At 41.0% G+C, this 23501-nt stretch overlaps 1 protein-coding gene across 2 annotated transcripts in view; it reads left to right on the top strand.

The window, feature by feature from the left end:
- The window catches only part of LOC104220734 (probable inactive ATP-dependent zinc metalloprotease FTSHI 5, chloroplastic), a 70220-nt gene that overhangs the window by 4964 nt on the left and 41755 nt on the right, over nt 1-23501 (top strand). For both annotated transcript variants that reach the window (XR_011406781.1, XM_070172024.1), the window contains exons 3-7: nt 2800-3000; nt 3083-3376; nt 3476-3745; nt 12566-12655; nt 12739-12870. Coding sequence is in view for 1 of the 2 variants with exons in the window: in XM_070172024.1 (XP_070028125.1) it covers nt 2800-3000; nt 3083-3376; nt 3476-3745; nt 12566-12655; nt 12739-12870 (987 nt within the window). In the remaining variant the exon portion in view is untranslated. The remainder of the gene's footprint in view (nt 1-2799; nt 3001-3082; nt 3377-3475; nt 3746-12565; nt 12656-12738; nt 12871-23501) is intronic.

Genomic DNA, 23501 nt, shown 5'->3' with positions numbered 1-23501 from the left:
ATTGTAAGCCTTCTTTTCTCGATAATCTGGCCATAGGAAATTTCTCTGTATTATATCTAACTCCCTAGAGGCCTTTTGAGGCATAAGAAATAAATCCGTGATACTACCATAATATATATGGGTATAGTATCTGACACACGGTAAATGAGAACTAAGTTACCTCCCAATGAAAGATATTAATGTTCCAGTTTGGCAATTTCTTATTCGAATGAATAGTTGGTAAGATTTAACAAACTACTTGCCATTACATTTCAAGCATTTTGAATGACCTGCTTGTGATATTCTTAGTGCTGGTGGGTATAGAAAGAGGTAGTAGTTAATTAATAGATATGTTGAGCTAGAAGGTTGTCTAGGTCCCATACAGGCTATTACAAGTTGTTGGCTCCTATCATCTTTGTCCCAATAAATACCATTGCCAGATTAGCCATGCAACTTCATCCTATTAATTGAAGATGCTCCATTTTAAAATTTCTCCGAGAAGGGATGGGGGAGCTATTTTAAAGAGGTCAGGAAAAGCCATGTTCTATTTACTTAATGGAGAAAGAAAATTGAATTTCAGGATATTTGGGGAGCTTTTGAGCCTCGAGATCCTTATTGGGTTTTTGCATCTAGTAATTGGTGTCATCAATTATTTCATGACTTATATAATGGAAGTTTGTTGCCGTAATCTTTTGGTTCTATTTGATACTTTTAAAACTTTGTATGAAGAACTGGAGGCCAAAGGTGGGGATAGGAAGTTGTACAGGTTGCTAAGGTGAGAGAAAGCAAATTCCGCGACCTGGACCAAGTGAAGTGCATCAAAGATGAGGACGGCAAAGTATTGGTGGAAGAGACACTTATAAGACGAAGATAGCAGGCATACTTCCATAAGCTCTTGTAGGAACATTGTGTTAGGTGATTTGGAGCACTTTGAGAGTCATCGAGATTTTGGATATTGTAGGCGTATTAAAGTTGAGGAGGTTGTGGGGGCTATACGCAAGATGAGCAGGGGTAGAGCAGACGAATTTCAGTGGAGTTTTGGAAGTACGCGGGCAAGGAAGGTGTGGAGTGACTTACTAGGTTGTTTAATGTCATTTTTAGGACGAAGAAGATGTCTGAAGAATAGAGGTGGAGTATGATATTTCCCTTCTACAGAACAAGGGCGATATCCAAAATTGCAATAACTATAGGGATAACAAGCTGCTAAACCATACTATGAAAGTTTGGGAGAGGATGGTGGAAGCGAGGGTGAGGATGAATGTGTCTATTTTCGAGAACCAGTTTAGATTTATGACTGGGAGTTCGACTATGGAAGCAATTCACCTCGTTAGGAGATTGGTGGAGCAGTATAGAGAGAGGAAGAGGGACCTTCATATGATGTTCATCGACCTAGAAAAAACATATGACAAAGTCCCGGGGAGGTCTTATAGAGATGTCTGGCCTCCAGACGTGTTCCTGTTACTTACATTAGGGTGATTAAGGACATGTATGATGAAGCCAAGACTCAGGTAAGAACGGTGGGTGGGGACTGAGAACACTTCCAAGTTGAGATGGGGTTACATCATGAATCAACTCTTAGTCCTTTTTATTTGCTTTGGCGATGGACGTTTTGACACATCACATTCAAGGGGAGGTGCTATGGTGGATGTTGTTTGCTGATGATATATTACTGATTGACGAGACGCGAGGTGGGGTTAACGCAAGGTTGGAGGTTTAGAGACAAACCCTAGAGTCAAAAGGTTTCAAGTTGAGCAGGATCAAGATGGAATACTTGGAGTGCAAGTTCAACGACGTGACTCATGAGGCGAATGTGGACGTGAAGCTTGACTCACACGTCATCCCCATGAAAGCTAGTTTTATGTACCTTCAGTAATCTAAGATAATGAGGAGACTGATGATGACGTCACATATCATATTGGAGCGAGGTGGATGGAATGGAGGCTCGCATTCGGTGTTTTGTGTGACAAGAATTTACCTCTGAGACAAATGTAAGTTCTGCAGTACAATGATTAGATCGACTATGTTGTATGGGGTAGAGTGTTGGCGTGTAAAGAAATTCCACTTCTAGAAGATGAAAGTGGTAGAAATGAGAATGGTGAGATGGATGTGTGGGCATACTAGGAGAGATAAAATTAGGAAAGAAGATATTGAGGACAAGATGTGAGTGGTCTCCATGGAGGACAAGATGCGGGAAGTGAGGTTGAGATAGTTCAGGCATGTGAACAGAGGGGACACAACTGCCCTAGTTAGTAGATGCGAGAAGTTGGTCGTGGTGGGTATAAGCAGAGGTAGAGGTAGGCCAAATAAGTTGTGGGAGGAGGTGATTAGGTAGGACTTGGCGCAACTTCAGTTAACCGAGGACATGACCCTTGGTAGGAGGGTGTAAAGGTCGAGGATTAGGGCAGAAGGTTAGTAGATAGTTGAGCGTTTTTCTTTGCCATACCATTAGCATTATTGATCTTGTATTCCCTTATGCTTAGTTTTCTATTACCACATGTTCTGGTTTTTTAATACTATCCCTAGTCTTGCCTCTTTCGCTTCGATTTATCTATTATCATGTTGTTGGTATTGCTTGCTGATATTGCTTTTTTCTCATATTTTCTCGTGCGGAGGATCTATCGGAAACAACCTCTTTACCCTCACAAAGGTAGATGTAAGGTCTGCATGCACTCTACCCTTCCCAGATCCCACTTGTGGGATTTCACTGGGTTTGTTTGTTTTTTGTTGTTGTTGTTGCTCATTGCTTGTCTTAGTGCAAGATACCATGCCCTCTCGTAAGGTGGAATTTTTTTAATAATTATTTTCAAATGCTTATTATAGGAAAGGATCCTCCTGGATCGGGATAGAGTGGTGGCAAAATCATGGTACAATGAAGAAAGAAATAGGTGGGAGATGGATCCTGTGGCTGTTCCCTATGCTGTGTCCAAGAAGCTTCTTGAGAGTGCTAGAATCAGACATGACTGGGCTGCCATGTATGTTATGTTGAAGGGAGATGACAAAGAGTATTATGTTGATATCAAGGTATGATGCTCTATCTGCAGTGATTTCTCTTTCTGATGTAAATATCTGTCATTGGTTTTTAACCTCATCATTTTTATTCCAGGAATATGATATGATTTATGAAGATTTTGGAGGTTTTGATGCCTTGTACCTGAGAATGCTTGCTTCAGGTATCCCAACTGTGGTTCAGCTGATGTGGATTCCTTTCTCAGAACTGGACTTCCGCCAACAATTTCTCTTGGTCACAAGACTCTGTCTTCAATGTCTAAATGGATTGTGGACTCTGAGAATTGTTTCTCGCGGAAGAGACTGGATTGTGGAGAAAGTTAGAAACATAAATGATGACATCATGATGATGATTGTTTTCCCTACTGTGGAATTTGTCATCCCTTATCGGGTATTTATATAGCTTTCAACTTGACCCTGTTGATTGTTTAATCTTCCTTCTTGTTTATTAACCGTGTTTTCAAAGCAGTCTCTTGCTGTTGTGGTGTAGGTGAGGATGCGGCTGGGTATGGCTTGGCCAGAGTATGTCGATCAATCTGTTGCCTCAACTTGGTACTTGAAATGGCAATCTGAGGCTGAAATGAGTTTCAGATCAAGAAAAACAGATGAATTGCAGTGGTATCTCTGGTTCTTGATTAGAACTGCAATATATGGCTATGTATTGTATTGGGTGATACGCTTTATGAAGAGGAAAATTCCGCAGCTTCTTGGTTATGGACCTTTAAGGAGAAACCCCAACTTACGGAAGCTGCAGAGAGTGGTATAATTACCTCCTCTACTCATTTATATATCTAGTGTCTAGACAAATGTATGTTTCTGTTTATGCATAGTACAACTTCTTTGCTATGTTTATCTTAGTTATTACTCCCCCATTGATCTCTCCAGTTTATGTGACCCTATTTCTCTTTAGTCTGTTTAAAGAACATGTCCACTTTTAATTTTCTCATTTTACCCGTAACGAGAATCTTTTATAGCCACACAAATGTTATGGCATGTTTAAAACCACAAGTTTCAAAAGCCTTATAGCCGCACAAATGTTTTGGCATGTTTAATACAACAAGTTTTAAAAGTCTTCATTTCTTTCTTAAACCCCGTGCCCAATCAATTAGGGTCATAAAATGAAACAGAAGGAGTAGTATCTTTACTGCAAAAACTGTCATTTCTGTGCTGCTTAGTACCCTCTCCAAACATCATGCTGTCAATGCCTTTCTGTTCTATTTTAGTGGTGCTTTGCAAAAACTTATAGGCAATGAACTTTACTTTATTATTTTATATATATGTATATGTATATGTATATGTGTATATATGTTGGTGGAAGAGGCATGTATTAGGCGCAGGTGACGGACATACTTCCATAGACTCCTGAACGAGGATGGGGACAAGAGCATTGTGCTCGGGGAGTTGGAGAACTCAGAAAGCCAGCGAGATTTAAGGTTTTGTAGGCGTATTAAGATTGGAGAAGTTGAGGAGGCCATGCGGAAGATGAGTAGGGGTTGGACGACCGGACCAGACGGGATTTTGGTGGAATTTTGGAAGGACGTAGGCCGGGCAGGCTTGGAGTGGCTTAGTGGCTTACTGGATTGTTTAATGTCATTTTTAGGACAAAGCGAATGCCTGAAGAATGGAGGTGGAGTGTGATGGTCTCATTGTACAAGAACAAGGGTGTTGTCCAGAATTGCACCAACTATAGGGGTATCAAGCTGCTGAGTCACACCATGACAATTTGGGAGAGGGTAGTGGAGAGGAGGGTGAGAAGGAGTGTGTCTATTTCGGAGAATCAGTTCGGATTCATGCTGGGGCGGTCGACTACAGAAGCCATCCATCTTGTGAGGAGGTTGGTGGAACAATATAGGGAGAGGAAGAAGGACTTGCATATGGTGTTCATTGAGTTAGAAAAAGCATGCGACAAAGTCCCTAAGGAGGTTCTATGGAGATGTTTGGAGGTTAGCGACGTTCCAATAATGTTCATTAGGGTGATTGAGGACATGTACGATAGAGCTAAGACTCGGGTGAGGACCGTGGGTGGTGATTCAGATTATTTTCAAGTGGAGGGATTGCATCTTGATCAAAGTAGCCCAATTTTATTTGCCCTAGCGATGGATGTGCTGACGTGTAACATCCGGGGGGGAATGCCATGTGTATGTTATTTGCATATGATATAGTGCTTATTGACGAGACGCGCGACGGGGTTAATGCTAAGCTGGTGTTGTGGCGACAGACCCTGGAGTCTAAATGTTTCAAGTTGAGCAGGACAAAAACAGAATACTTGGAGTGTAAGTTCCGTGTCAGGACGTGTTAGAGATAGCTATGTAATTGTCCCACATTGGAATAGTAGTATCCTCTTTGTATAGAGTAGCTATAAATAGCACCTCTTGTATTGCATCACATACAATATATCAACATATATCATATTTTCTCCCGTGCCTTCTCATACGGTATCAGAGCTATCGTGAGAGATTTATCGCTGTGCATAAATTCCAGCGATTCCGGGAAGTAAAATCAGTCACCAGAACCCTTTTTTCCGGCGACTTTCAAAGTTGTTTTGCGTCTGCTTTGTCTCGGTCAGTGTTGTGCACAAAATCCAACACTACCACAAGAGTAGTCACTGTCCGGCGACCAAGTCCCAGTGAAAATCTCCGGCGGTACTGTAGCTGTCCAAAGAAAATTTTCCGGCGAAGTTCCAACGTTGCGTGGGCCACCTTCCGGCCATTTTTTGGCGACGACTCTTCAGGACAGATTATTTCCCTTGCAATTCCGAGCCTACCCATCCAGGTTACACCAAATTCCGACCACTTTTTTATTTTTCGGCGTGAATAGTGATTTCAAAAAAAAAAATGGACTTCCGACCATTTTTTGAAAAAGTTCCTTCAGAACAGTTGGGTCTTCTGGTAATTCCGATCCTACCCCTACTGTTTTTATTTCATTCCGACCACTTTGAATATTTTCCGGCTGCAACAGTAACTTTCCAACTGCTACAGTAGTTTACTATTCTGGTTCAGTGTTCCTTACTCTATTTTCAGTGGATTACAGTTGATTATTTCTCTTATTTGGTAATAATTTACAAGATGTCTTTGGGAATTGATGTTTTTGGGTCTAAAAGCATGAGTTCTGGAAACTCTAATGTTATGATTACCTCGGAACCTTTAATGGGAGGTTCAAACTACTTAGCTTGGGCTTCATCTGTCGAGTTGTGGTGTAAAGGTCAAGGTGTGCAAGATCATCTGATTAAACAGTCTAGCGAAGGAGATGAAAAGGCGATAGCGCTTTGGGCAAAAATTGATGCTCAATTATGTAGCATCTTGTGGCGTTCTATTGATTCTAAGTTGATGCCTTTGTTTCGGCCATTCCAGACATGTTATTTGGTTTGGGCAAAGGCTCGTACGTTATACACTAATGATATATCTCGCTTCTATGATGTGATATCACGGATGACAAACTTAAAGAAGCAAGAATTAGATATGTCTACTTACTTGGGTCAGGTACAGGCAGTCATGGAGGAATTTGAGACATTGATGCCAGTTTCTGCTAGTGTGTCAAAACAACAAGAGCAGCGACAGAAAATGTTTCTAGTTCTTACACTCGCTGGACTTCCTCATGATCTTGATTCAGTACGAGACCAGATTTTGGCGAGTCCGACTGTCCCTACAGTTGATGAATTATTCTCTCGATTACTTCGCCTTGCTGCAGCACCAAGTCACCCAGTGATTTCATCACAGATACTTGATTCCTCTGTTCTTGCATCCCAGACAGTGGATGTTCGGGCATCTCAAGCTATGGAGAATAGACGAGGAGGCGGTCGTTTTGGGAGATCTAGACCCAAGTGTTCTTATTGTCACAAACTTGGACACACTCGCGAAATGTGTTATTCCTTAAATGGCCGTCCACCCAAAAATGCCTACGTTGCTCAGAGCGAGACTACAGGTAACCAGGGCTTTTCTGTATCTAAAGAAGAATATAATGAGCTCCTTCAGTATCGAGCAAGTAAGCAAACATCTCCACAAGTAGCCTCAGTTGCCCAGACTGACACTCCTATTGCTGGTAATTCTTTTGCTTGTGTTTCCCAGTCTAGTACTCTTGGACCATGGGTCATGGACTCAGGCGCTTCTGATCATATCTCTGGTAATAAATCACTTTTGTCGAATATTGTATATTCACAGTCTCTTCCTACTGTTACTTTAGCCAATGGATGTCAAACTAAGGCACAAGGAGTTGGACAAGCCAACCCATTGTCTTCTATCACCCTAGATTCCGTTCTTTATGTTCCTGGTTGTCCTTTTAGTCTTGCATCTGTTAGTCGTTTGACTCGTGCCCTCAATTGTGGTATATATTTTATTGATGATTCTTTTATTATGCAGGACCGCAGTACGGGACGGACAATTGGTACAGGTCGTGAATCAGAAGGTCTTTACTACCTTAACTCGCTCAGTCCTTCCACAACATGTCTAGTTACAGATCCTCCAGATCTAATCCACAGACGTTTAGGACATCCGAGTTTATCCAAACTTCAAAAGATGGTGCCTAGTTTATCCAGTTTGTCTAGATTAGATTGTGAGTCGTGTCAGCTTGGGAAACATACCCGAGCTTCCTTTACGCGTAGTGTTGAGAGTCATGCAGAGTCTGTTTTCTCCTTGGTTCATTCTGATATATGGGGTCCTAGTAGAGTCAGTTCAACCTTGGGATTTCGTTATTTTGTTAGCTTTATTGATGATTACTCAAGATGTACTTGGCTTTTCTTAATGAAAGATCGTTCTGAGTTATTCTCTATATTCCAGAGTTTTTGTGCTGAAATCAAAAACCAATTTGGTGTCTCTATCCGCATTTTTCGCAGTGATAATGCCTTAGAATATGTATCTTCTCAGTTTCAGCAGTTTATGTCTTCTCATGGAATTATTCATCAGACATCTTGTCCTTATACCCCTCAGCAAAATGGGGTTGCAGAAAGAAAGAATAGGCACCTTATTGAGACTGCTCGCACACTTCTAATTGAGTCTCGTGTTCCGCTGCGTTTTTGGGGCGATGCAGTTCTCACAGCTTGTTATTTGATTAATAGGATGCCTTCATCTCCCATCAAGGGTCAGATTCCACATTCAATATTGTTTCCCCAGTCAGCCTTATACCCTCTTCCACCTCGGGTTTTTGGGAGCACATGTTTTGTTCATAACTTAGCCCCGGGGAAAGATAAGTTAGCTCCTCGTGCTCTCAAGTGTGTCTTCCTTGGTTATTCTCGTGTTCAGAAGGGATATCGTTGTTATTCACCTGATCTTCATAGGTACCTTATGTCAGCTGACGTCACATTTTTCGAGTCTAAACCTTTCTTCACAACTGATGTCACTTCTGCTGACCGCCATGACATATATGAGGTCTTACCTATACCGACCTTTGAGGAGTTTAGTAATCCTCCTCCACCTTCAACCACAGAGGTTTCACCCATACCAACTTTTGAGGAGTCCAGTGTTATCCCTCCTAGTTCCCCAGCCACAGGAACACCACTCTTGACTTATCATCGTCGTTTGCGCCCTACATCAGGCCCATCTGGTTCTCGTCCTGCACCTGACACGGCTCCTACTGCGGATCCTGCTCCTAGTACACCGATTGCACTTCGAAAAGGTATACGGACCACACTAAACCCTAATCCTCATTATGTTGGTTTGAGTTATCATCGTCTGTCATCTCCCCATTATGCTTTTATATCTTCATTGTCCTCGGTTTCCATCCCTAAGTCTACAGGTGAAGCATTGTCTCATCCAGGATGGCGACAGGCTATGAGTGACGAGATGTCTGCTTTACATACAAGTGGTACATGGGAGCTTGTTCCTCTTCCTTCAGGTAAATCTACCGTTGGTTGTCGTTGGGTTTATGCAGTCAAAGTTGGTCCCGATGGCCAGATTGATCGACTTAAGGCACGTCTTGTTGCCAAAGGATACACTCAAATATTTGGGCTAGATTACAGTGATACCTTCTCTCCAGTGGCTAAAGTGGCATCAGTTCGCCTTTTTCTATCCATGGCTGCAGTTCGTCATTGGCCCCTCTATCAGTTGGACATTAAGAATGCCTTTCTTCATGGTGATCTTGAGGATGAGGTTTATATGGAGCAACCACCTGGTTTTATTGCTCAGGGGGAGTCTCGTGGCCTTGTATGTCGCTTGCGTCGGTCACTTTATGGTCTAAAGCAGTCTCCTCGAGCCTGGTTTGGTAAGTTCAGCACGGTTATCCAGGAGTTTGGCATGACTCGTAGTGAAGCTGATCACTCTGTGTTTTATTGCCACTCTGCTTCAAGTCTATGTATTTATCTGGTAGTCTATGTTGATGATATTGTTATTACGGGCAATGATCAGGATGGTATTACTAATCTGAAGCAGCATCTCTTCCAGCACTTTCAAACTAAGGATCTAGGCAGATTGAAGTACTTTCTAGGTATTGAGGTTGCTCAATCTAGCTCAGGTATTGTTATTTCTCAAAGGAAATATGTGTTAGACATTCTTGAGGAAACAGGGATGACAGGTTGCAGACCTGTTGACACGCCGATGGATCCGAATTCTAAACTTCTGCCTGGACAGGGGGAGCCGCTTAGCGATCCTGCAAGCTATAGGCGGCTGGTTGGTAAATTAAATTATCTCACAGTGACTAGGCCCGACATTTCTTATCCTGTGAGTGTTGTAAGTCAGTTTATGAATTCTCCCTGTGATAGTCATTGGGATGCAGTTGTCCGCATTATCCGGTATATAAAATCGGCTCCAGGTAAAGGATTACTGTTTGAGGATCGAGGTCATGAGCAGATCGTTGGGTACTCGGATGCTGATTGGGCAGGATCACCTTCTGATAGACGTTCTACGTCTGGATATTGTGTTTTAGTAGGAGGAAATTTGGTGTCCTGGAAAAGTAAGAAACAAAATGTAGTTGCTCGGTCTAGTGCAGAAGCAGAATACCGAGCAATGGCTATGGCAACATGTGAACTAGTCTGGACCAAACAATTGCTCAAGGAGTTGAAATTTGGTGAAATCAGTCGGATGGAACTTGTGTGCGATAATCAAGCTGCACTTCATATTGCATCAAATCCGGTGTTTCATGAGAGAACTAAACACATTGAAATTGATTGTCACTTCGTCAGAGAAAAGATACTCTCAGGAGATATTACTACGAAGTTTGTGAGATCGAATGATCAACTTGCAGATATTTTCACCAAGTCCCTCACTAGTCCTCGCATTGATTATATATGTAACAAGCTCGGTACATATGATTTATATGCTCCGGCTTGAGCGGGAGTGTTAGAGATAGCTATGTAATTGTCCCACACCGGAATAGGAGTAGTATCCCCTTTGTATAGAGTAGCTATAAATAACACCTCTTGTATTGCATCACATACAATATATCAACATATATCATATTTTCTCCCGTGCCTTCTCACAGGACGCATGAAGCAGAAGTGGACGTGAAGCTTGATACCTAAGTCATCCCCAAGAGAGATATTTTCAAATATCTTGGGTCTATATTACAGAGTAACGGGGAGGTTGACGAGGATGTCACACACTGTATAAGAGCGGGATGGTTGAAATGGAGGCTTGCTTCTAGTGTTTTGTGTGATAGGAATGTGCCACCTAGACTTAAGGGCAAGTTCTACAAAGTGGTAGTTAGACCGGCCATGTTGTATGGAGCCGAGTGTTGGCCAGTCAAGAAATCTCATGCCCAGAAGATGAAAGTAGCATAAATGAGGATGTTGCGATGGATGTGTGGGCGTACCACAAAAGATAAGATTAGGAATGAATATATTAGGGACAAAGTGGGTGTGGCTCCCGTGGGAATTAAGGCTGAGATGGTTTGGTCATGTGAAGAGAAGGGACGCTGATGCCCCGGTTAGGAGGTGCGAGAGGTTGCCCGTGGCGAGTCAGAGGAGGGGTAGAGGGAGGCCTAAGAAGAACTGAGGTGAGGTGATTAGGCAGGACATAGTTCTGCTCCAGCTTGTCGAGGATTTGACCCTCGATAGGAAGGTGTGGAGATCGAAAATTAGGGTGGTGGGTTGATAGACAGTCTAGAGTTTTGCCTTGTCTTACCAGTAGTAGTAGTACTAGTTGGGTACCTTCCTATTCCTAGTCCCTTGTTTCTATACGGTATGTCAGTATTAGCAGTAGGATTGGTACTATTCTTGTAGTTTCATATCCCTAGATCTCTATCATTATTCGTTGTATTATTTGCTTACACTCTCTTATTTCACTGTTGTTGCTATTTTTTCTCTATTGCTCCATTTTTTACGTTCTTGAATGGAGGGTCTTTCGGAAACAACCTCTCTACCTTCATAGGTAGGGGTAAGGTCTGCGTACACACTACCTTCCCCATACCCCACTTGTGAAATTTCACTGGGTTGTTGTTGTTGTTGCTGTATATATATACACACACATGTTTATATACATGTTTACAGTGCTTTTATCAAGGGATTTTGTTTGATCTTTCTTCATTAGATGTTACTTGGATGTTGTTGAAGCCTGAATTGAATTGTAAAATATGTTAGTTCCAAATTTCGGGCTCCAATGTGGAGAAAAACCTAGTTTGTGTAAATGACGTGCTGCTGATATATAGAGCCCGTTTGGATTGGCTTGTTTTAAGTGCTTTTAAGCTAAAATAGCTTTTAAGTCATTGTAGTGTTTGGATAAAGTAAAAAAGTGCTTTTAAGCACTTGGTTTTAAGCTAAAATGACAAAAACAAGTCAAAAGCAAGAAGTTAGAATTCCTAACTTATGGCTTAAAAGCTATTTTGGCTTAAAAGTCACTTAAAACAAGCCCATCCAAACGGGCTCATAGAGTGCTAAAAGAAAAGAAAGACGGTAGACAAGTTGTTTGGGGTCTTTTGTTTCAATGATAGGATAAGAGCCTATTATAGTCAAATAATTGAAATATAAGAATGTATTATGGATGCATGAAATGTGGTGGGACAAATAGGGATTTTGATAAAAGGTTTCCATACAGTGTTTTGTTCATGTGATTAAGGGCGAAATAGATGTGACATTGAGTTTTTGATGAGAAGCAATGCAGCAAATACTCTAGAATTTTGATTCTAAGGGCCTTTCTTTTTGTTTGGCTTATCAAAATCGTTTCTGAATATTAAAATTGATCTTTAGAGAATTTGGTTAAGATAATTAGTTTTGTTACTTTTAACGAAACTAAAAGTTGTAAATGACAGAAAGTATTCTGGATTTTGTTAGCTCCCTATACAGCTTATTGTGAAAATACTTTTGTATATTTGTAAACTGCACTTTCTTGGTGCAAATTTTGAATAAGATGAACCTGACTTTAAGAAAAACAAAGTAGCTTGATTGAAGTAATTTTTTGTTATTAGCTCTAAAAATTGATTTTTGGTATGATGTTTGTATATTTGTAGACTAGCTCAGATCTTTCTTTTTGCTGCTAAAGGTTTTACGATTCAGGATATTCTTGGTCCAAGGATAATTTCCTTGAAGGATTGTATGTGGTCAACTTATATGTTTCTGCATGAATCATTGCTAGATAACAGCTTACAAGTAATTGTTACTTCTTGCAATAATTTCGTATAAGTCAAGTTTATGCATAATAATTGTTATACTTTGCTGCAGAAAGCATATTTTAGATTTAGGACGAGGAGAATAAAGCTAAAGAAGAAGGCAGGTGTTGATCCAATCAGTACTGCTTTTGATCAGATGAAGGTTTGCACTTTTGTTCTTTAACCAAGACAATGCCTTGGTATACTTACTTTCGGTGATCAATTCTCCTTTTCTCTGTTTCCCAGAGGGTGAAGAATCCCCCTATACGTTTGAATGACTTTGCAAGCATTGATTCTATGAGAGAAGAAATTAATGAAGTCGTAGCATTTTTGCAAAACCCTCGTGCTTTTCAAGAAATGGGAGCTCGCGCCCCTCGGGTATGTTACTGCAACTCTGTTTGATTGAAGCAGAATTTCTTAGTTTAAGATAGGTGTGAATATGTTTTTCTTTAAGAGGTTTGATTCCTTACTGGTGCATTTTTGTTTAGATCAATGTGACTGATTAAAAAGGCACTTCCACTATGTGCCTACTACTTGACAGTTATACATGCATATACTAATAATTTAAGGGCCTTCGCTTTCCTATGAAGAATTCAGTCATATGGTTGTTTAAATATCTTATGCACCAATAAACGATAAACCTGTGTGAAAGAATGATGTTGATGGAGGAACTATTTTCTGGTGTTTAAAATGAACTAGTCTTATGATACGCGCGTTGTAACATAGGTAAAGGAGTAAAAAGTTTTTAGAATTTATATAAAAATATTATGTTTGAGTTATAAAATAAAAATATAAATTCATGTGGAATAAGGAATATTGGTTCGATATAGTCAACTCAATAAGGAATGAAACTGCCATAGTCCTCAATCATCAAAAGATAATTAAAAAATGAACAGACAAAATACAAATACTGGGGAAGGTTTAAAGAAAATCAAAAGATCATTTATAAAAAGGATATTTGTCCAAAGTGTTTGGTTGGGGTGGGCAATTAATTCTATATTTTGTGTTTTTTAAATCTTCACGGCAGAGAAAGCTGTCTAATAACACAAAATATTAAATTCCCAATATCTTAATTACCAACTGAAATATGTTATTGTGCTAAAAGTCACAAATAAATGATAGAATACAATTACTTGTATATACAATTACCATTTATTTATACTAATTTCAGTATATAATGTGAGTATTTATTATTACTTTAAATATAAGTATTACTATTATTTTCAAAACATTGGCATGTCATAGTAATCTTGTTTACAGATATTTTCTTACTCGTCCTAATATGTGTATTAGTTTGGTTTTACATTGTATAGTAATCTTCAATTTTGAAAGTATAAAATTAGATCTAAATTTTCATTAGTAATTTTGTAATGTATGTTTATGTACACTTTTTTTTTTGATAAGGTAAATTGTATTAATCAAAAGGGATAGAACTCCCATATACAGGAAGTATACCAAAAAGTAGAGAATTTACCTCAGAACATGATTCTCTACAAAAGACGCCCAATCTTCTATACAAGTAGGGGCTATATGAGTGCACCAAAAAGCGATTAAAGATAAAAAACTATTCTTAAGATGTGAAAAAATAGATTTAATCCCCTCAAAAGCTTTCCTATTTTTCTCCCCCCAAACTATCCACATAAGAGCTAACGGGGCGAACTTCCACGCCTTTTGCTTTCTTCTTCTACGGAAACCTACCCAACTATATAACATTTCTTTTACGGTGCTTGGCATCACCCATTGAACACCAAAAAGGTTCAGAATCGCCCTCCACAAAGCTGAGGACACAGGGCAATGCAACAAAAGATGATCAACTTCTTCCCCTGAGCTTTTACACATATAGCACCATCTAACAAGTGTAATTCCTCTCTTTCGCAGATTCTCAGCAGTCAAAATTACTCCTCTCGCTGCTAGCCATGCAAAAAAGCACATCTTCGTGGGCGCCTTAGGAATCCAGATCGAGGAGTGTGGAAAAGAGGCCTCCTCTCTCACCAACATACTCTGGTAAAAGGACTTTACGGTGAACAAACCATCGCCACGCAAACCCCATCTCCAAGAATCACAAGATGGCTGGGGCATGTCTTGCCCATATAGCAGTGTCAATAAATCTTGGAGCTCCGCAATCTCCCAATCTTGCATGTTCTTTCTAAATGAGAGGTCCCATACTACCCCCCCTTCATGCTCCTTACGAATCTGTTGGACCATCAATTCCTTCTGGTTTGGAACCCTGAAGACGTGGGGGAAGGAGACCCTCAGAGTTTCCTCTCCACACCACCTATGATTCCAAAAGCTGATTCTCCTTCCATCTCCCATCCTGTAAGTGATGTTACCACTGAAGGATTCATGATACTCCTCCACATGCCACACCCGAAAGGTGTTGTGATTGCCTTGGTCCTCCAACCCCCTCCCGTGGAATCGTACTTTTCTACTATGACCTCCCTCCATAGAGCATGTTCTTCTACCCCGAATCTCCACAGCCATTTCCCCAACAAAGCTCCGTTGAATACCCTAAGATCTTTTACTCTAAGTCCACCCCACTTCTTTGGGGAAGTGACTGTCTGCCAATTCACTAGATGATACTTTCTAGTTCCATCTGCCGCATCCCAAAGAAAATTCCTTTGAAGCCGCTCCAGTTTTTCCGTGATGCTCACAGGAGCTTGCAACAGGGACAGGTAATAGGTGCGCATACTCGATAAAGTGCTTTTGATAAGCACTTCCTTTCCGCCTTTTGACAACTACCGTTTCTGCCAGCTTGCTAATCTTTTTTCAACCCTTTCGATCACTGGATTCCAAACCATAGTATCCTTATGCGAAGCGCTCAATGGGAGACCCAGGTAAGTAGTGGGAAAGGAGCCCACCTTACATCTAAGAACATAAGGCAAAACATCAATGTTAGCAACCTCACCCACCGCGAAAATTTCACACTTGCCGAGGTTGATTTTGAGACCTGATACTATCTGAAACCACTGCAGGACCTGCTTCAGGTAGGTCAACTTATCCATATCGGTAACACAGAAAACCAGGGTGTCATCCGCAAAAAGCAAATTAGAGACTCTTCGGGCACTGGGCACTAGGCACCCCGATCGGAGCTGAGAATCCTCTCAAGAAGCCTCCGGCCGCCGCACGATCCATCATTTTACTCAGAGCATCCATCACTAGAATAAATAGCATGGGGGATAGGGGGTCTCCTTGCCTGAGACCCCTGGAGCTGCCAAAGAAACCACACGGACTACCATTAACCAGGACAGTGAATCTGACTAAGGAAATACAGAACTTGATCCATCCCCTCCATCTTGCCCCAAACCCTATCCGCATTATAATGAAATCCAGGAACTCCCAATTGACATGGTCGAAAGCCTTCTCAAGGTCCAACTTGCATAGTAAGTCGGGATCTCTATTTTTCCTTCTAGTGTCTACAAGTTCATTTGCCACCAAAGCGGCATCCAGGATCTGCCTACCTTCCACAAACGCATTCTGGGAGGACGAAACGGACACGTCAAGAACCTTCTTGAGTCTGTTGGAAAGCACTTTAGAAATAATCTTTTAAAAACCCTCAGGGGTTGGCCTGGTGGCAATTGACTTGAGCCTTGGGGTTTGCTCCCCTTTCAGGTCTCAAGTTCGAAACCCACTGGGTGCAAACAATTTCTGCGGGCCATCGGACTGGGTAAAACTTGAATTAACCGTGGTGCACTTGCGGGAAACTCCTTGCCGAGGGCCTGTGCACCCCCGGGATTAGTCGGGTCTCTTAGAGACTCGGACACCCGGTGCAAATCAAAAAAAAAAAATCTTGTAAATGCTTCCCACGAGACTAATAGGCCTGTAGTCTCTGATACAAGATGCACCTTCTTTCTTAGGCACAATAGTAATAAAAGTAGCATTGATACTTCTCTCGAAAACACCATTCACATAGAAGTATTCAATGGTTTCCATCAACTCCCCCTTGATGGTGTCCCAACAGAGTTGGAAGAAGGCTAAGGAGAAACCATCAGGGCCGGGGGCCTTATCACCAGCACAACTCGACACAGCCTCGTGCACCTCCTCCTCCTCGAAAGCCCTTTCTAGCCACTCACTGTCTCCCTCCCCTCTATGTGGTTGAACTCTATTCCCCCCAAAGTCGACCTCCAACTAACTTCCTCTTTGTATAAGTTCTCATAAAACCCCACTATCGCCCCTTTTACCTCCTCTTCTCCCTCAATCCTCACCCTATCCACAACTAAGGACTCTATGAAGTTTCTCCTTCGACTTGCAACCGCCACTCTATGGAAAAATTTGGTATTCGAATCCCCCTCCTTTAACTATATCGTCCTCAATTTTTGCCGCCAACTAGTCTCCTGAGCTATTACTAACTCGACTATTTCCTTCTTAACCCCCCCCAATCTCTCTTTCTCAGATTCATCTAACTCCCTCGCCCCTTCCCCTCTCTCTAGTTCCCCCAATTCATGCATAAGCTCCCTCATTTTAACCTCTAACCTCCCAAAAACCTCCTTATTCCACCTAATAATATCTTCCTTGAGCAATTTAAGTTTCTGCGAAAGACGGAATGAAGGTGTCCCTGATACCCCGTAACTTGTCCACCATTCTTTCACCTTGTCACCAAATCCTGGCACCTTCAACCACATGTTCTCGAATCGGAAGGTACCACACACCCCCCTCCCTCTGCATCCATCTAGCAAGATAGGCAAATGATCCGAAGTCAGCCTAGGTAAAGGAATCTGCAGCACATTCGGCACCGGCTCATCCCAGGAGGGCGATATCAGAAATCTATCAAGTCTAGACCTTGAGTTGGAATCCTCCGCTCTGACCCAAGTAAACCTTTCCCCTGACAGAGGAAGATCAATGAGAAAGTGATCATTGATGAAGTCAGACAAGTCCTCCATGGCCCTCGAAATCAGACTACACCCTAATTTCTCCTTCAGGAATTTAATAGTGTTAAAGTTTCCCCCTAGAACCCATGGAATGTCCCATTCCCCCATCATATTGGCCAGTTCCTCCCAGAAGAATACCTTGGACCCTTCTCCTACCGGTCCGTACACTCCCCCAAATCCCCACTCCACCCCACTAACTCTATCTTTGACAAGAGTTGCTAAAGAAAAAACTCCCTTCTTAATTTCCTTTACCTCCAAGCTTCTATCATCCCACATTAGAAGAATGCCCTCGGCACTTTCCGCTGCTGAAACCCAGTCATATTTTACCCAACTACCTCTCCAGACACTCCTCACAATCACATCCGACACAACTTCTATTTTTGTCTCCTGAAAGCAAACTAGGTTAGCACCCCACTCTCTAACTCCCACTTTGATGATGGCCCTTTTGTTTGGGTCATTCATCCCCCTCACATTCCATGAAAGAATCTTAAGTTCCATAAGAAACAATATCCCCCTTCTCCCCACCCCCTCTAATCGAGCTCACTTCCTCCCTGTCACACACCCGACCCCTTCTCTGGTACACCGCTACATCCCCTAAATTATTTTGCTTAACACCTTGGCCCAACTCTCTCCCTGCACCATCATTAAAAGATTGTTGCTTAATCTCCCTCAACAGTTCTAACACCCCATCTTCCTTCCCTTCAAAAGAAACACCTAGAAACTTCCCAAAGTTTAGTAGTTTATCCTATGGGTGTTTATCGGGCGGGCTGGGACGGGCTGAACGGGAAAACCCCAGCCCGTTCGGTTAGCGGGCGGGCTGTTAGCGGGTTGGGGATACGGGCTCTTAGTGGGCTTTGTTTTTTCGGGGTTTTGTGGGGCCGTACTAGTTATGGCTCAAACGGGCTCGGGGCGGGCGGGGCTCTAGTTTTTTTCTTTTTTCTTTTTTAATTTAAATTTTCTTTTTCTTATTCAATGTTATTGATAGTTAAGTATTTGCAAACTTTTAAGGTTTAGAATTAAACTTTGAAGTTTAAAGTTTTAAATTTGAAATTTGTATTTTAAAATTATAAAATTGAAATTAGAAAGTAAGTGGCTACAAAAAATTATTTAATAAGAGTATAAGAATAGGCAATGTAAGGAACAAACTCCGAAGGCTTTCATTTATATTTTTAATACTTCAAATTAATTTGCAAGTTCTTTTTTTATTTTTTTATTTTTGAATTTTTGAACTTGCAAATTAAAACTTAAAAGTTTACAATAATTTATAAAAAATAAGAAATAGTACATCACATGCTTTGCATCATTTTTATAAGTTCTTCCATGTCAACATGAGGTTCTTGGTTTCCGGCATTGGTTGAATTGGAACCATAAACCATTATATCTCCAATTTCTTGGTCATCCTCTCCGTCTACCTCGTCACGCCCTTGATTTCGCCGTTCTGATCTTATCCAATCTCTGAAGCACACTAGAATTTCCAAAGCGTTGCTGCCCAATGAATGACGGGTATCTCCTAGCTGCTGCCTTGCTTGGCTAAATGCGCTCTCTGATGCGACTGTTGAAATCGGCACATTTAGCACGTCTCGAGCCATGGCCGAAAGAACAGGAAATTGATTTGAGTTGCTCCTCCACCAACCCAGCGGTAGAAAATCCTTTGTGAGGGCCCCTGGTGACTTTTGCAAGTAGAATTGTAGTTCATCAATATTCCTGCTACTGGTTTGTTGATGCTCTCCTAGTGTAGACCAAATCTGATAATCTTGAACACAATCATCATCATCCATAGTTGTTCCAGATGTTGAAGGATTAGTTGAAGGAATATTTGCATCTACAACCGAAGAAGCATCAACAATGTTAGCATAATAATTATATAAAGTTTGTAAATGTGTGTGTAGCTCAGAAATACAAGTGTCAATATCAGGAGTTTCAGTTGGGCCAATATCCATATAAGTATATAAAGCTCTAATTAATTGGCGACACTTTATCATTTTGACAGTAGGGTTTAAAATAGCACCAATTAGGTAAATATAGGGAATTGGGTAGAAATACTTTTTAAACTTATCTAGCATAGATTCAACAACAGTAGCATATCCTTCTTTCTGCTTCAAATTATGTAGTAAAAGAGAAATTTCAGCAATATGAACTAAACCATTTGAAATGGTAGGATAATAAGCTCCAGAAAACTCAAGTGTAGCCACATAAAATTTTTGTAAAAATTGTATAACATCATGAATGACTTCCCAAGTTCTAGATGTTAACAAACGGTTAGGATCAGTACAATGAGAATTAGCAACTTCAGTTATAGGCATTCTATATTTATAACATCTTAAGAACAAATAAGTATAATTCCACCTAGTAACTATTTCTTCAGGCATGAGTCTTTGGTTTTAGTCCATAGTGTACACATTTTTCCTTAAATGCATTTAATCTAGCACTTCTATTATTTCCTTGAATTACACCAACAGCTCTCCTAACTAAAGTAATTTCATCTCTAAATAATTCAAGGCCACTCTTCACAATCAAGTTATAAATATGACATGCACATCTAATATGAAATATTTCAGGAATTGGTGGGTGTAGATGCAATTTTAATATTGTAATAGCAGCAGTGTTGTTTGAAGCATTATCAAATGTCATACACAACTTTTTCTGCAAGATTATAAAATATAGCAACTTCATGTATAGTATTACTTATAAATGCACCAATATGACTTTGATCTTCATCATATTTAAAAGCAATAATACGTTTTTCATACAAAAATTATCATCTATCCAATGACATGTAACAGTCAAATAATCATTTCCATTCACAGCACGACCAATATCAGAAGTAAGAGAAACTTTACAAGGAAGACTTGCGAACAAATAACGTATATATGTCTGATATTGTCCAAAAAGCCTAAAGATATCAGCTCTATAAGTACTTCTAGGAATACTTTTAAACATAGGGTTATAAATTCTTTGAATATAAGTAACAAAATACGGTGAAGAAGCAAAACTAAAAGGTAAACAACCTAAAACAATCATTTTACTAATTCTTCCCGATCTTTCTTAATATCGTATTTCCCAAATAACCCACCAGTACTCAGGTTAAGTCTTTGTTGCCCAGATAACTCATCTACTCCCCAATCAAGAGGGTGTTTCTCTTCCATATGCCTACGAAGTTGACCCGTTCCTGCTCCTTTACCGGGCTCATGTTTATAATGTTCACTACAAATTTTACATTTTACATAATATTTTTGATCTTCTAGTCTTTCAAAAAACATCCAACACTTGCTTCTTAATCGTCGATTCTTCTTAATAGGGAGAGGAGGCCTACTTGTTGCACTCCTAACATTTTGAGTTTGACTAGCATTACCAGGTGTAGGTGGTGGTGTTTCAAGATTATCGGGTGATTGAATATCATCTAACAAAGCATCTAAATCATCATCTACACCATAATTTTCTTGCATTCGCTCATAATCTACATTTAAATTTTCAGGTGAACTTTCAGAAATATGTGTAAAGCTACTAGAAGAACCAACACCACCTCTTGTTCTTTTTGAAGTTTTCTTACTACCACCTCTACTAGTGCACGCTTTTTTGGCCGCTCTAAGTAAATCCATTATATAAATTAAAGTAAGAAATTAAATTAAGAAACTAAATTAATAATTCTAAATAATAAAATAAGTGTACACCAAATAAGAGAAAGAGATGGAACGAGTGTACCGGGATTCCTTATGCCGCACTAATTTTGAATTTTTGATATCAAAATTCAAACTTCAATTGATAGACCGAAACTTGATAGTTGATAATACTTGAATACTTGATAATTGATACCACACTTCACTTGAATAATTGATATTTGATAATAATAATTTTGTAATGGCTAAACTAAATAATTGATGAAACTTGAAATAATAAATAATTGGGAATTTGAGATTTGAGAATTTAAGAACTATAATATCAAGAGAGACTTGAGACTTGAGAGAGAATTAGAGTAGTAAGAGAGTGAATTGTGAGAAAAAATGAAGAAGAAGGGGCTATCTATAGATTTTAAAAGGTTAAAAAAGTAATTTTGCAATTATTAGGGTGGGAGGGCTATATTTTTAATTGTGGGGGGGGGGGGCGAAATTGGCCACTTTTGCAATTTCTGGTCGTTCCACGGTCCAATTAAATTAAAAAAAATAAAATTCCAACGGTAACTGGGTTGCTAACGTGCTGCAACCCGTGTTCAGCCCGTTAAGACATTTCGGGTTCAACGGGTTAGGGCGACTGTTAAGCTAAACGTGAACGTCCACAACCCGTCCCCCTAAACAACCTGTCCCAACCCGTCCATTGATGAAGAGTAGCGGGCTGATCCAGGTTGAAGCGGGCTGAAAAACGGGTCAGCGCGGCCCGATTAACACCCATAGTTTATCCTCTATCCAGAAAGACATATCCCCTCCTCCCATCCGTGACGAAATTGGACAGGCGTCTTATATATGAACCCTTTCCTTGCTCCTTCCGGAGGAATACATGACCATATCATTGCTAGCAATAGGAACTTTAGGTACCGAAAGGATCTCACCATTTCCTTGAGGGGTATCAACCTCTGAATTAAGCACCCCGCTGTTATAGGAATGACCAGAAACACCAGTAGGGTAGCCTGAAGGAGGAAAACATGGAACTCTTGGCGGCATCTTAACTGGGAGTACTGGTCCGACACTAACATCAGTTGGTGCATGCTCAACAATCTTCCCAGAAGAAGAAGAAGCTTGAAGTGTAGCCTCAATACAACTAAGCCCAGGAGCAACTGAGGGAGCGATCGAGTTGGGCCCATCAGAGGCAGGAGGCCGTGGAATAACATCACCATCTATAGCCGGTGCTGCCCCTGAAGCAGCGGCCATCGAAGAGGGGCGCAGGGCACTAGAGCTCGGTGAAGAAATACCACTGTGTGTAGCACCATTGACAGAAGAAGAAGGAAGAACGACTGTTCCCATATACTTAGGAGCCTTATCAGACGCAACTTGAAACAATCTGGGCCCCTTAGGATCAATTCTAATAGAATTGGGAAAAGTTACTGGGCCCATGTGAGGAGGCCAGGCCTATACTTGCTGAAATCTTGCCTGGCCCTAGGATAATTAGAAGAGGACCGGCCCATTCTGTCTTTCCAGCCCGCATCAATAACCCATTCACGTCTTTTCCTCCTGTTGAAATTTTGTCTTCTTCTCCCAAAATCAAACCTCCCGTCTCTTCTCGATCTAATGTCTGACTCCGGCTTAGTCCATTGATCCGGTGAGCCCTCCCCTCTCCTCAGAGACTAGTTTCCCCACCCCTCCATTCTATTTGACCTTCCCTTTTCTTCCGCCACTATCTCAGGCATAAAGATAGAGCGAAATTCAGGACTCAACCAAACCCTGTAACTCAAGTAGCCATCTTCCACCACAGTGGAGACAGGGATTTTGCCCCCTTTCCTCACCACAATACTCACTCGCGAGAGATCGTGTAAGCTGCAAGCGACATCAATAAAACCCCACAGATATCCCCAATCTTCTTGAATAATTCAAGACACCAAAGATGCACCGGGAGACCCACCATGTTGACCACCAATGATTCGCCGGTGAAACGAGGGTTTAGACACCCATCGTGCTCCACCCATCTGTCTAGCTTTAAGAAGTTCCCATCGAACCACCTATTTCCTCTTACAAGAATTTCGGAAGCTTGAGACTCGTCGACAAAGCGAAAGAGATATTGTGTGTCCCCCAGTTGCGATATTTTCAGCCCGTCCTTGACGTTCCATGCCCCTGCTGCCCAGTTCCTAACAGCCTCTGGAGAACCAACCCATTTGGAGAAAGACCCAATCAGACAAGATCTCAAGAAGCCCTTGCGCATGAGAGTGTGCTCCTCAGATAGCGAGAAATGCGGCTCTTGCCCTACGTCAAGCTTTTGATGGCATCTTCCCCCAAGTTCTAGGGTTGGCCAAGAGACAGCTTTGATGAAGGACATGTTTTACAATTTTCTAGATTCTAGAGAGAAGTAAGAGTTTCTCTCTGTAGAATCCATCATATTCTAGATGTGACTGTCCCAAAAAATGAGGTGAGAAACGACCGGAAAAACCTCAAAGGTTAGAAAAATCAATAGTCACAGTGGGTGGAAAACAGAACATAGGAAGGGAAGAGCTTTTCTGGT

Source organism: Nicotiana sylvestris, chromosome 4 (genome assembly GCF_000393655.2).
Source record: "Nicotiana sylvestris chromosome 4, ASM39365v2, whole genome shotgun sequence".
Classification (NCBI taxonomy): domain Eukaryota; kingdom Viridiplantae; phylum Streptophyta; class Magnoliopsida; order Solanales; family Solanaceae; genus Nicotiana; species Nicotiana sylvestris.
The sequence above is the reverse complement of the archived record's forward strand: the minus strand, read 5'-3'. Positions and strand labels throughout refer to the sequence as shown.